General features: G+C 43.9%; 2 protein-coding genes across 3 annotated transcripts; one reads left to right on the top strand and one right to left on the bottom strand.

Moving 5' to 3' along the window:
* The first annotated feature begins 3269 nt into the window (after nucleotides 1–3269).
* On the top strand, nucleotides 3270–4724 carry LOC121685037 (N-acetylneuraminic acid phosphatase). Its single transcript, XM_042065293.1, has 2 exons — nucleotides 3270–3427; nucleotides 3908–4724. The coding sequence occupies exons 1-2, from the start codon at nucleotides 3311–3313 to the stop codon at nucleotides 4547–4549; spliced, it is 759 nt and encodes a 252-aa protein (XP_041921227.1). The 5' UTR covers nucleotides 3270–3310; the 3' UTR covers nucleotides 4550–4724.
* On the bottom strand, nucleotides 4592–13587 carry polr1b (RNA polymerase I subunit B). 2 transcript variants are annotated; one of them, XM_042065285.1, is made up of 15 exons: nucleotides 13364–13587; nucleotides 12182–12349; nucleotides 11859–12005; nucleotides 11611–11743; nucleotides 11288–11424; nucleotides 10585–10808; nucleotides 10155–10326; nucleotides 9890–10061; nucleotides 9263–9544; nucleotides 8765–8898; nucleotides 8205–8375; nucleotides 7507–7663; nucleotides 7027–7223; nucleotides 6536–6786; nucleotides 4592–5818 (listed from the first exon to the last, which is right to left on the bottom strand). In XM_042065285.1, the coding sequence occupies exons 1-15, from the start codon at nucleotides 13538–13540 to the stop codon at nucleotides 4936–4938; spliced, it is 3405 nt and encodes a 1134-aa protein (XP_041921219.1). In that variant the 5' UTR covers nucleotides 13541–13587; the 3' UTR covers nucleotides 4592–4935. The 2 variants fall into 2 exon arrangements, with proteins under 2 accessions (XP_041921219.1, XP_041921220.1); XM_042065286.1 differs by lacking the exon at nucleotides 13364–13587 and adding an exon at nucleotides 12876–13335.
* Between the last annotated feature and the right edge of the window lie 388 nt (nucleotides 13588–13975).

Genomic DNA, 13975 nt, shown 5'->3' with positions numbered 1-13975 from the left:
ATGCATTTATAGGCTAGGACTAGGCCTACATGACGGGCCGCAAATAGGCTAAATAACTTTAAAAAAAATCCCGGAGGTCACCGGCCCACATATGGACCGGCCCACCGGGCAAATGCCCGGTTGTACAGATTATCAGTCCGAGCCTCGTGGAGGGTGACAGACAAGGAGTGTTTGTGTGTGTGTGTGTGTGTGTGTGAGAGAGAGAGAGAGAGAGAGAGAGAGAGAGAGAGAGAGAGAGAGTGGGGGGGGGGGCTAAATATGAGATGAGGCAGTAGTGATTTCAGGGAGGACAAGACACACACAGGGGCAGAACAGCAGGACTGGACAGAAGAGAAAGCATGATCACATAGACAACAGTGATGACAGCGATATGAAGAATGGCTCAAAGGCCAGCGAAAAAGAATAAAGAAAGAAGTAAAGAATGAAGAAGTGATATTTCTGTTTAAAACAAAGTATAGCCTACTATCACTATGTATAACACAAATTTAAACATTTTGCTTTTGAACCCATGTTTCATAAATTTAAGTGAAATATGTGATACTGTCCTGGACAAATTTTTGGCAGCTCATTGAAAAAATGGCTTAATTTCTTAAGCCATTCTCATATAGTTGCATCAAAGATCCTTGATTACTCCGCTTTAACCCTCTCTGGTTGCATGCCTTGATCAATTATTGGATTATAGGGATGTTTCAAACTAACTGTTTCATCCTAAATAGTGTCACAAGTGTATTTGGTCTTGAAATTAGTCATTCAGCCTATTTAAATGGAGTAAAAATGGTCATTCTGCAATTTGGCATCTACAAAACAAAAGTAGAATGGAACAAATTTGACATGCATTTGGCACTACAACTGACACTTTGCAATTTATAATTGGACTATGATCACCTCTTGTTGATGTGGGCATGTGCACATACGCATACACATGCACTCACACACACACAAATACACACACATGCACTCACACACACACAAATGCACACACACATACATAAGCATACATGTACACACACAGATGAGAAAATTGTAGATGTTGGAAGGGTTGAATGTGAATGATCCACAGTGGAGGGCAGGGTCCAGGGACAGGGACCTCTTGTTGATGTGGGCATGTGCACATACGCATACACATGCACTCACACACACACATACATACACACATACACAAGTACAGGTACACACACACACAGGGACACATACGCACACACATGCGCTCACACACACGCATACATACATACACAAGCATACACATGCACTCACACACACACATGCACACACACACACACACACACATACATACACACATACACAAGTACAGGTACACACACACACAGGGACACATACGCACACACATGCGCTCACACACACGCATACATACATACACAAGCATACACATGCACTCACACACACACATGCACACACACACACATGCACACACACATATATAAGCATACACATACACACACAGACAAGTACAGGTACACACGTACACACACGTACACACACACACACACACACACACACACACACACACGCGCGCACACATACCTGTATGCGCTCACACACACACATGCGCTCACACACACATACACATGCACACACACAGACACACACACACACACACACACTGTAAGCATACACATACACACAGACACAAGCACAGGTACACACACACACACACATAAGCACTCTCACAGATACACACTCAGACACATATGATCAGAAGAAGAGCCTGATCAGCTGGAGACTTCGCTCACTGCCTTGCACAACAGACAGACAGAGGAAGCCATTCATCCCCAGGGCCATTGAACTGTTTAATGCATCACTTAAGGGAAGAGGAGAAATAGACTTCTCCGCATAGTCTGTCTGCCTTTTCACCACCTTCAATGTCTTGAACTGTCTGTCCACTAGTCACTTTACATTTGTCTTCTGCCTCACTGTTTGCGTGCTGTATTAGCACATATGCACAACCCCTCCCTCCATGCCACATACCTTTCTTAATATAGTTATTTATATATAGACTTTATTCTTGCACTGTTGCACTGATTGACTTACTAATTTGCACCACCATGACACTCATTCACACAGAGCACCTTACCTTACGCACTGAGAACCACAGGCTCAGTCCCTGCTTCAGTCATTGCAAGCACACCTGATTGATTATTTACCCACTATGTGGATACTGTTTTTTAGAATTGATTTTGATTAAGTTTTATTTAGTATAATTTGTATTTTGTATATTTAGTATATTATTTATCTTCTACAGTCCTTATTGCTTAGTTGTGTTTTTTTATATTATATACTTTTAATTACTTTTTCTGCTGTTATTGAATGTGTGTGTGTGTTGTCTGTATGCTACTGTGACCTTGAATTTCCCCTAGGGATCAATAAAGTATATCTATCTATCTATCTATCTATCTATCTATCTATCTATCTTTCAAACGCACACATACACACATAGACACAACCGGCCTGATGTTGGCTAGACGTTCAGCCATCGGATTGGTCTGTGGTCCTCATTAAGCTGAGAGCTGATGAAGAATTTAAAGCGGAACTATGCAGTGTTTTTTAGCTTAATTTACCTTAACTGAACAGCTTCAGTCATTGGAATGGTTATATGACTTTTTTGGGGGTTGAATGGTGGCCGTCTCGCTTCCCCCTAGCGCCTGTGAGCTAAAAAAACATCCTTGCAACTTTGGTCTGACGGGCCGTCAGAGAGTCTCGCAGTCTCGCAATGTAACAAATTGCTTTACGGCTACACACATGCCAGGCACAAAAGGCCCCTTTAAAATAAAAATCATTAATTGATAAACACAATATTGGACATTGGACAGTTGGAGGTGCATCCTGAGCCATGAGAGGAGGATGATGAAAATTCTGGAAAAGCAGGAATGGAGAGGCATTGTTAAAGCATGTCATGCCTATTGCCCCCTAGCCTGCCTCTCCTTCCCTGCTTTAGAAGACTAATCTGATAAGATGATGAAGTCTTTGACACTTTGAATTGATATGAGATGTCCAACACCTTTCCACCTATTTTACACAACCGGAAAAAAAAATAAACATTTTTCTGTGCTCCATGTTTAAGTTTATTTTTATCCATCCTATATTTATACTGTTTTTTAAAAGTTGTTTTTTAAAAGTTGTTTTAAAATTACAAACAATAATAATCTTACAGATGATAAAATATACTGTAGGCCTAATTTAGTTGCTGCAATATGACGTAGTCTAGTTTTACAAAACTGCATTACCCAGAATGCCCCACTGAATTTCTTTCACGTGTTTCTTTGGAACAACATCCGTATCAAAGGGTTCTTCAATGAATGAAAACCGTCTCTCAAACAACATGGATAAAAGTCGTGTCAAAGTTATTTTGTTTGATTTGGATAATACACTGATTGATACGGCAGGAGCAGGACGTGTTGCCATCCAAAAGGTATGTTGTGCTAACATTAACTTTATTAACAATAACAGTTTCCCGATACTGTAGGCTCTGTTGTTTTAGAAATGGTGTATTGGAGCGCAACTTTCTGTCTTTCAGCTTCATTTGCCATTTATTTGACAGCTTTGGGAGGCTACATAGTCATTTGAATTACATCTCGCCTCTTGCATACATTTATACATACATTTTTACGCGGTCAAACGTTTTAAAAAACGATTTTGGGACGGTGAAGGAAGAGACCTGGCTTGATCTGTCTTCTCATGCAAATTATTAACCACGTGCCTAAAATGGTAATAACTAACGTTAGAGGTTTAGTAGCCTAAATATGTATCCTCCTAAAGGACATATTAACCTAGGATGGCCAGTTTGTCTTTTACAGTTCTCCAATTTAACTAGTCACATGTAATGCAATAGCCTAAACAGAACCAGATGACTGATGTCATAATAAGGTTACCATTCCCTCTGCTTGTTTAGGTCTGTGACTTCTTGAAAACAGCACTGGGTCACGAGGACAGCATCAGTGATATCTGCCAAAGATTTGCTCACAAACTCCTCCACGAATCGTACGATCCATCAAGTGGGAGAACTATTGATGATGTCCGTGTTGATCACTGGCAACAAGCTATTCGAGAGTCGGAAGGAGTCGATCGAGGTATAGCAGTCGCTGCAGAGTGCTACCGCATATGGAAATGTACGCGTCTTCAGCTGCTGACCTTCGCCCCTGCCGTGCGCACCATGTTGGAAGAACTCAGGAGAACACACCGGTTGCTTCTGCTAACCAACGGAGAGTCGCAGACTCAACGCGAGAAGGTTCAAGCTATTGGGTCGGCGGCAGAGCTCTTCAGTGCAGTGGTTGTGGGAGGGGAACATCCCGAGGAGAAGCCAGCAGTCTCTATCTTCACATACTGCTTTCGCCAATTGGGTGTCCAGCCCCAGGACTGTATCATGGTGGGAGACAATCTGGGTACGGACATCCAGGGGGGGTTCAATGCAGGGGTTCGAGCCACAGTATGGGTCAATGCTAGTGGGCAGGTGCCCTCAGAGGGTTCTACAAGGCCAGACTATTCCATTTCAACGGTGTTGGACTTACCCGGTGTCCTTGCCGACCTCAAATGATGTGTAAGCAAACAATATGATCAAACATATGACAACAGTAGATGTTTTTTATGCTTTAATACATCAAGTTGGAAATATATTTGTAATATTTTGCATGTCATGGTCTTGCCTGGTGATGAGTAAAGGTGTGAGGTACCACTAAAATGGTTAAGTTAATAAAGAATTGATTACCTTATTACACTGTTCTTAAAAATATTTCAATATCCTTTACAATTTTAGGACCCAGGGGGTATTTGGAAGTTATGTTTTTTTCACCGTGTAGCGACTGACATTCACTTTTCGCATAATCGTATAGCCAACTACGTCAATATTTAGTTGACTTCATTCTGCCTTACGTTCAAATACAACAAACAAAAGAACACAAATGGACACACTACCTCCTAACCTTACTTCACATCAAGCTTGATTTTGATGTTCATGGCGGCCAACTCTGCCACAAAGTAGCGGAAGACATAAGGCACTGCCACCGTGTCAATGGCGTCACTTTTGCCGCACAGCGTGCACACAGTCCTGCGCTGTCTGGTGGCTGACCAAGACGGCGGCGGCTTCTCCAGCAGCGGCGACAGCAGGCTGCCGCAGTCCATGCACACCTGCGTGACCGAGCGGTCCGAGCAGTTGAAGAGGCGGTCGTGCAGCAGGAAGGACGAGCCGTGGGCTAGCAGTGCGTCGCGCTCCATCTCCCCGAAGCGGATGCCGCCCTGGACGTTCCTGCCGCCCACCGGCTGGTTGGTGACCTTGTCACGCGCGCCCGTGGTTCGCACCTGGAACTTGTCCGAGACCATGTGGCGCAGGCGCTGGTAGTACACAACGCCCACGAAGATGTCGGCCTCCAACTCCAGACCGCTGATGCCACTGTAGAGGCGCTCTGTGCCGTAGTGGTTGTAGCCGGCGGCGCGCAGGGAGTCGCCGAAGTAGCCCAGTGCCTGGTGCTTCTCGGAGAAGCTGAAGGGCGTGGCGTCGTGGCAGAGGCCGTGGAGCGCCGCCGATTTGCCCGCCATGCTCTCGATGAGCATGCCGATGGTCATGCGGGAGGGGAAGCCGTGCGGGTTGAACAGGATGTCGGGCGTCATGCCGCTCTCGCTGAAGGGCATGTCCTCGGCTGGCCACAGGCGGCTCAGGATGCCCTTCTGGCCGTGGCGGCTGGCGAACTTGTCGCCGATGGTGGGGTTGCGCGGCACGCGCACCGTGATGCACACGCGCTTGAAGCGGCCCGTGCCCTGGTCGTTGCTGCACACTTTGATGTTGTCCACCACACAGCTTTCCTGACTCCTGATGACCAAAAGGGTAAAAAAGGTAGCAATGGGTTCAATCCAGCATTCCCATCAATGCAATGGCTCAACAACAAGTGCACATTCCTGCAAAGGTGGTTTATTACTCCCATTCATTACTTAGATGCACAAAATAAGTGGGCCAAATGTGCTTAAACATACTGTTTGACCCTAAATGGCACCTGTACCTAGGAAGTACACGAGAGGAAAAAAAGAAAACCAAAACAAAACTCCCTAATGCTAAATTTAAAATAAATGTTCAATTGAGCGATTATTGTGTTGTCGTATGCCTATACCTTTTGGGTCGTGATGTGAAGGGGAACAATTGTTTTTGAGTTCCGTCACGATTATTTGCGATCAACTTACACTGCACCCACAGCCATGGCTACCTCATTTGATACGAGACTATTTAAGTGTGTGTTGCCATTGTCAGTGCTGCTTACAGAGCTCACTCATGTTGTACCGTTCACATGAAATATGCTGCTCATGTTTTCTGTGTGACATGGCTTCTCTCTTTATTTCGTGTCCTTATGATAACGTCATTTCTAGCTGAATAGATTGGATTAGTAATATTTTTATTTTCCTATATCCGATCCAGTAATTTTAGCCAATATCGGACCGATACCTGAATTTCGGATCGGCTCATCCCTAGCACAATATCTTACTCTGTAGACTTTATTCCAGTCACATCCTGAACTATTTTCAGAAATCAGCTTACTTGTAGTAGATCACAACACCCTTGCCAGTGTTGAGGTTGATATAACTGTAGAAGGGGTCTCCATAGTGCAATGTGGTGCCGATGGCTGGTAGCCCATCAGCGTCCAGGTGGTCAATGACTCTGGGGTCTCCCGGCTGAACCCCAAACACCACCCCATCCTCGCCCTTCACCTTCTCCGTGAGGTCCACCAACTCAGTCTTGTACACACAGCCATAGGCAAAGCCTCGCTCCCATGATGACTTGTTCACAATCTGAGAGGACGACATAAGTAAGCATGGGAATATCTTAGTATCAACTGAAAGGAAACTACTCAACCACAACCACAAGTTTCCAAATTCGATATCTCCTTAAATCAGACCTACACAGCAAGATCTACTTTCACTACCTCTCACCAACATACTATGGCCTACTCTGCTGTCTTGCAACCCCCCAGTTTGTAAATCTAAGTGTGAGTATTCTATTGAGCTGGGTATACATATGCCAACACTCACCATAGCGTCCTCCATGTCGTAACCTGTGTAGGAGATCACTGCCACAATTGCGTTGGTACCGATGGGATAGTTGTCCATATTGTAGTGATCATACATGACTGGTCGCACTAGTGGACTCTGGGGAGTTTGCAGACGGTAGAGTTTGTTGTCCGAACGTTCCTTAAATGAATGAAGGGGGAAACCCATGGTCTGTTTACCTGTAAGAGGATGTGGATAGAAAATTGTGTCAAAAAACAGGCACCATTTTAGATAAAGTGTATGTGAACAAAATACGTTCAATGGTCTTTGAAACAGTCCAAAATGCATTGTTTTTCACTAAATAATACAGAAGTAATCAAGAACACTCAGGTTGCTTCCAGATGACCCTTACAAGATGACTCACTAAGCAACCACAGGGTGAAGGGCATAGCAGTCAGAATATCCTGAAACCTCTAGCAGAGGTGCAGAGGAAGAATCTTAACAGTATTTGAGAGGTCTTACCCATCTGACACTGGTACATGTTCCTAGGACTCTGGTTGTGATCTGAGTAAGGGATGAAGTTGGCCACCACGCTCAGCATACTGTGTGGAAACAGCTCTTGGTGTGTGGTGACCCCTTCCTCAATCTCATCCCCAAATATGCCCACATTGATGAAGAGCTTTGGGGAAAGAATACATCCATGCATTACTCAAATGATATAAAGCAGAAATACATAACAAATGAATGTATATATTCTAATCACCCCAACCAATAGGTTTCTTTTTAACAACAACAGCTGTCAGAAACATACAGGAGGTAATGCCTATTTGTCTGTTCAAGTTGTTTTCCGAGCTGTTTTCGCCACTTCAAAGTTCAAACTAGCAACAGAAACGCCCAGGGAACACCCTCTGAAGTTCTACCGCGACTTGTCAATTCGGTCGAACCTAGAGTACTACGAGTTTGAATATCCAAGATGGCTGCATCCATTAACAGTAAATGCGAGCCTTATATGCTCTGTTTATTAGCAGTTCTGTTGGATTTGTGTCACATTAAATCAGTCGTAGAAACAATAGTGTCCAACCTCTATCTGTCGCTATGTTGCGTCACTGACGAGCTCCGAGTTTGCTAAAAGGCAAATAGCAGCATAACCTAATACATGAATCACGTGTCACATTCTTCAGGTCCACGACTTTATGCCTTTTCCAAACAAGGTGATCTACCTGCTCGAAGGTGCCAATGAGTTCCTGCTTGCCCAGGGACAAGTTGCGCACAGGCCGCACCATGCGGCAGGGAGTGGTGAAGAGGAACAGGCCAGGGTACAAGCTGGCCTTGCCCGTCTGCGGAATCAGGACGATCTCCGTCCAGGGAGGAACTCTCTTCTCCTTCAGCACCTACAGGGCCAGAGCGACACCAGGTTGTGCAAAATGATGACAGGAATGTTTACCTCCTCTCAACAAGAAAGACTAGTTCGCCTGGGTGTTCTAATGTGCTCATCATGATAACCATGTCCTAATGATCCATGAAAAAAAACCAAGTCACATATGCTATTAGAAGCATGACAAAACTGTCATGACAGTAAAAAACTACATACCCCTTTACAGAGTAACTAACTTGTTTAAGCTGCTACATTTAAAAAATCAAATGTTACAATACAGTCAGTGCAGTGTGTTAATGAGTCATCTGCTGGTGGCACAACCCAGATAATGAAACGACTCAGATCTACTGCCCGGAGCAGTATTATTTTGTTTAGATGACCGCTTAAAGAAGCCCCCACACGCACCTTGAACCTGCGGAGGGACTCTGCCAAGCCCGGAGCAAGCTCCTTCTCCACCCAGCCCACCAGAGCTCCGTCCAGTAGCACAGGGTAGCAGTCCGAATACGGCTGACTTGGGGTGGCGTCTACTGGAGTCACTCCTTCACATCAGTCACACACAAACAACCTCTATTAGACATGTGCCTTGGTACTTAAAGGAACAGTCACTAATAACACACACATATCTCATATTTCTGGCCCAGTTATGGATTTAAAGATGTAATAAAAAGGGTGCAAGGTTTTCATCTTCAACAGTGAAGATGCTAATGTGAAACAGAAAGCTGAAACGAAGCTATACTCTTCAAACTATGCTCTTCAATACATTTAAATCAAGTTTAGATAAAGCTACACTCTTCAATATGTTAGGTTAAGCTTAGCAATATACTGTAGATCTCAACTTGACAAGTGCATCAGTGAACCAATGCGTGTCGGCAAAGATGACCTCTGTCGTTACGTGGGACTAACCCAGAGAGCAGAGCAGAGCAGGGATCGTGGTGGTAGAGAGGGCAGGGGCCACGATCTCGCAGTGGGCAGTCATGTGGTTCATCAAGCCGCAGGGCTCGCCGTCAGGCGTGTGCACGGGGCACACAAAGCCCCACGACTCGGGCAGCAGCCGACGCACTGACGTGGTCCTCATCTTGGCGAAGGCAGCACCTCTGTGCACGCAGCGGAAGTGCGACAGATAGCGCACGAAGTTGAGCTTATCGGCCACCACACACAGGCCTGTGTTCTGGAGCATCCCCAGACCTGGAACAGTGGACAGAGGGCAGGAAACGCCCCATCTCACAAGGTTTAGCCACATCTTTCATCCCAACACTATTATGTTCATACAACGGATATCATGAAACTTGACTGATTTAAACAAAAAAATACATAAGTCGGAATGTGGATATACATACGCTGAGATGCTATTCTGCATCTTAGCTTAACCCTCGTCAAGTTTGTTACTCAAATAACACATGAAATCTGAGAGAAGAAATACTGACTTATTTCATTAAGAATTTCCTGAAAGTTCAACGTAAAACATCTTTTTATATATGTCTCTACATGCTTCACAGTCAACATTGTTGGAATCTTTACAGAATTTCACACCTGTCTTTGAGTGGAGGTTGCCTGTGGCCAGAAGATACTCAAAGGGCTTGGTGAGATCTGTGCCCATGTTGAACACCTTCATCAGGATATCGGAGGTGAGGTCAGCTGGTATCCTGTGGGCTCTCTTGTCCATGGATAACTTCACTGAGACCAGCCAGGCAGCCAGCCTCTCCTACATAGATATAAAAGATACAGAAAGAAGGTGAGTGATGGACGCCATTTTGGACACTTTAACTCAATGCGAGTTACCAGGGGCTGTAGTGACCTTGAGGAACATGAGGTAGAGCTGGCCCGGGGTGATGACTTCCTGACACATCAGACTGTCAGGGTTCTCCTCCATACAGCCTTCCTTGGCAAAGACAAACAACTTCCGGGTCATCAGGCACAGCTGGTAGAATTTCTCCACGTCTGACTTCAGGTGGATGCACAGACACTCACTGTTAAGTGGAAACACAGAGCTGAGCCCCCTACACTCTCCAAAAGAGAAACCCCAAACTTTGACCAGACCTTTTCCAAACTGCCCCCCCCCCCTCCTTTATGGACACTACTTTCAAGTTTCATACTTTCCAATTTCACTAAATGTACTAATACTAGTAGTATTACTATTACCACCACAATCCAATAAACATAACATTCCAACAGCATATATTTTTAAATTAACGACAGGCAAAACTGGTTCTGAATTGATTACTCACTCTAGTAAGTAGTGGGCACACTGCTCATGGCTGTACCACTCGGGCAGGTTCATCTTGACCCTGAAGCGCTCGCCCAGGTAGCGGAGCACCTTCCCCTTGGTGGTGCAGCCTTGCTCCATGACCACACGCAGCATCTGGGAGACACAGCTCTTGTAGAAGGAGTTGTCCTCTAGCCCTTTGATCAACTCCTGATAGATCTGGAAGTCTGTGAAGTCCACCAGTGCCTTGAAAAGGACAGAATATGATGAAGGTAAATGACAAGTGTGTGACTGATCAGGAATACACCTTCTTTCCACACAAAGCAGTGAGAAGAGGTAATGAACAAGGCTCAGCATTAGACTATATATATATATATATATATATATATATATATATATACAGTGTTTCCCACTTAATTGAATTCTATTTGTGGTGGCAGGTTAACAGAATTAACTTGAATGCAACCGTTTTTAACAAATTAGCGCAGCATGCTATGATGCTAACAAGATTTAAGCACAATTTAGTACAACCTGGAAAAATCATTGTGTGGTGGTCAATGTTGATATTGTGGTGGGCCGCCACAAATAAGTCAATGTATGGGAAACACTGATATAATATATATATATATATATATATATAAGGTAACGTGAGTACTGTTGATGTAAACATTCTTCCCTCACATATTTTAGCATGCAAGACATTGACAGTCAGAGCGGATGGTTACCTTCAGTGCAAATCCCAGGGGAATGAAAAAGAGCTCCTTCTGAAAGATGAAGTTGAGCATCACAGTGCCATTGTCCAGATAATGCAAGTTCATGTTGATGGCTGTATGCTCTTCTTTCACACAGTGCATTGAAATACCTACGATGAAGAGATAGCTGCATATTAAACATTATACTAAAAGCAGTTTGATTGTAACAGTCATCTTAAAATGAACCCCTGTTACATTAACGTTACAAAATGGGTGTACTTATAGTGTCTGCACTATTAAGAGGGATATAGCACCAGCCTGTATTAGGATCCTACTGCAGTGGTTTCAGTGCTTACCGTACTGGCTGTATCCCTGGCCTCGACTCCTCCATTTGGGGCGTGACATAGCGATTGGGTAGTTCCTCCTTGGCATGATAAGCATTCGGATTACCTTCTCAATGCCATTCACAATGAAATATCCACCCATCTCCTGAGAAATCATGACCAATGAAACAATATGTCAGTTGAAAAGTCAATTGCGTCAATGAAACCATATCAGCTCAGCAATTTCATTAATTTCAACAGTATTCTTATCATTTCTATACCTCTCCCTCTTCATGGTGCTCAATGAGTTCTCCTGGTGAAAGGCCATGCAGATTGCACAGTTTAGACTTGACCATAATGGGTACCAGGCCCAGAGCTTGCTTGATGATGCCTTTTGGGATGCCATTTACCGACCAGCTAACATCAGCCTGTTAATGCATCAGAGCAACACGACAATCATCACAACTTACAACACACAACTTCCAGATGCCAAAGTAACGCCAACTTCAGAATTCAAATATAAACGTTTGTGAGTCAAACCATTAAAAGTAACTGGTACTAAATAACCCTGAACAAGAAGCAACAACTACACAGCCAAACATACCACAATCCTCGCCCGGTAGGTGCAGCGCCTGCCTCGGCACTCTGCTGGGAACACTCGCATGTCTTTGCAGATACTTCCTTTATTGGCCATTGGACTCTGTATAGATGCTTCGACGAAAGCCAAAGCAATCCTGTCATTCTTGTATGTGAACTCCAAAGGTGGGATGGCCTGAGGACACAACAATCATGAGTAATGCAAAAAGGGACTTATCCAACATCAGTCTAAACCATCACTAATATATTTCCATTTATTTTCTTGTTGCAATGTCAACACAGAGGGGAATAGTTACACTACCGGTCAGAAGTTTGGGCTTAGAAATGTTCATTCTGCTCCATTATAGACAGAATACCAGCTGAGATCAGTTGCATTGTTTTTTTAATCAGGGCAGCAGTTCTCAGATTACATTATGTGCTTGCATAATTGCAAAAGGGTTCTCCAATGTTTTTCTCAGTTAGCCTTTTAAAATGATATCAGATTAATAAACATAATGTGCCTTTGGAACATTGAATTAATGGTTGCTGATAATGGGCAGTGTAGATATTGCATTAAAGATCAGCCATTTCTTCTCAAAACAATGCAACTGATCTCAGCTGGTATTCTGTCTATAATGGAGTGGAATGGACATTTCTAAGTGACCCCAAACTTCTTACCAGTAGTGTATGTAGTATGATGGCCATGGGGAAGAATAACCTATTGTCTTTAAGAGGAAGATTCGCCTGCCACTGAAGGTAAGGTACTCTTGAGGTATTCAACAAGCTTATCATTTAGGGGATGAGCGGTGTTATTCAGGAGAATGCTCATCGGCTTGTGAAGCATCCTTCTCTCTGCCACGACCTCCAATATGTTCTTAATGAGCCTGTCCAGTCTGTTACCATCCCTCACTTTCATGCCACTCACAAGCACAAAAAAGTAACTGATTTCGTCTCACATTCGTGTGCTTTATCTGCCATAATTCCATCCTACACTGTCACTGGCATTAGGCCTAACTTGTTGCACTCTGACAGAGCAGAGCAATTTCTTGCAACAACAATGCAGTTCATTGACTCACTGCAATATAATGGCCATCAACAACTCAACTCTGTTTTTAGCCTAATTAGAACAACTTCTGTTGCAATGTCTGCTAATTTTACCTTCATAAACAGAAGGGCAGAGATAGCATTAGCCAAGTGACATTAACATTACCTGTACAGCCCGGCACAGTCCATCGGTGACCGCATGATCAAACGACTCTATATGCGCTTTCACGAGATCCTGTACTGCAGCATGTTGTTTTTCTTTGGGGACACCAAACCCCGGTTCCGTAAGATTTTTTAAACTAGGAGCAGAGGGTAAATTACTCCACTTCGTAGAGTAATCCATGCTTGTTTTTGCTTTCACGTGCGCATCGGAGGCTGCCGGAAGTTGGTTTCTTCATGTCAGCCTTAATGGAGTTTGAGATCACTTTCGCCACCAACTGGTCTGGAGTATAACCGGTCTGGGTTATTACTGGGTTACTATGTGCAGACATTACACGTGAATAGACTAAACCACGTCTATGGCTCTGGGCTAAATATTTTACTTAAATGAACCGTATGTAAGAAATGTATTTCAATTAATCATAAAATGGCCCTGATATGTCACTAGACATTAAGAAATCATGTTCATTTCAAATACTTATATCACTGACAATAGTAGACCGGCCAGGATATTGTCATTTAAAAAGTGAAGTTGCAGCCCTCAACTGATGTTGATGTTGTGTTTTGTCATGTCATGTTGTGTTTTGGCCTGATGCGCCACCCTCCACCTATCTACTAA

This window comes from Alosa sapidissima, chromosome 16, assembly GCF_018492685.1.
Source record: "Alosa sapidissima isolate fAloSap1 chromosome 16, fAloSap1.pri, whole genome shotgun sequence".
NCBI lineage: Eukaryota > Metazoa > Chordata > Actinopteri > Clupeiformes > Clupeidae > Alosa > Alosa sapidissima.
The sequence above is the reverse complement of the archived record's forward strand: the minus strand, read 5'-3'. Positions and strand labels throughout refer to the sequence as shown.

Excerpts from the sequence above, each read along its gene's own strand:
- LOC121685037 (XM_042065293.1), top strand. The coding sequence starts at position 3,311 with ATGAATGAAAACCGTCTCTCAAACAACATGGATAAAAGTCGTGTCAAA. Across the intron at positions 3,428-3,907 it reads GACGTGTTGCCATCCAAAAG|GTCTGTGACTTCTTGAAAAC; the intron begins GTATGTTGTGCT and ends CTGCTTGTTTAG.
- polr1b (XM_042065285.1), bottom strand. The coding sequence starts at position 13,540 with ATGGATTACTCTACGAAGTGGAGTAATTTACCCTCTGCTCCTAGTTTA. Across the intron at positions 11,744-11,858 it reads AGCACCATGAAGAGGGAGAG|GAGATGGGTGGATATTTCAT; the intron begins GTATAGAAATGA and ends ATGATTTCTCAG. Across the intron at positions 8,376-8,764 it reads AGTCCCTCCGCAGGTTCAAG|GTGCTGAAGGAGAAGAGAGT; the intron begins GTGCGTGTGGGG and ends CTGGCCCTGTAG.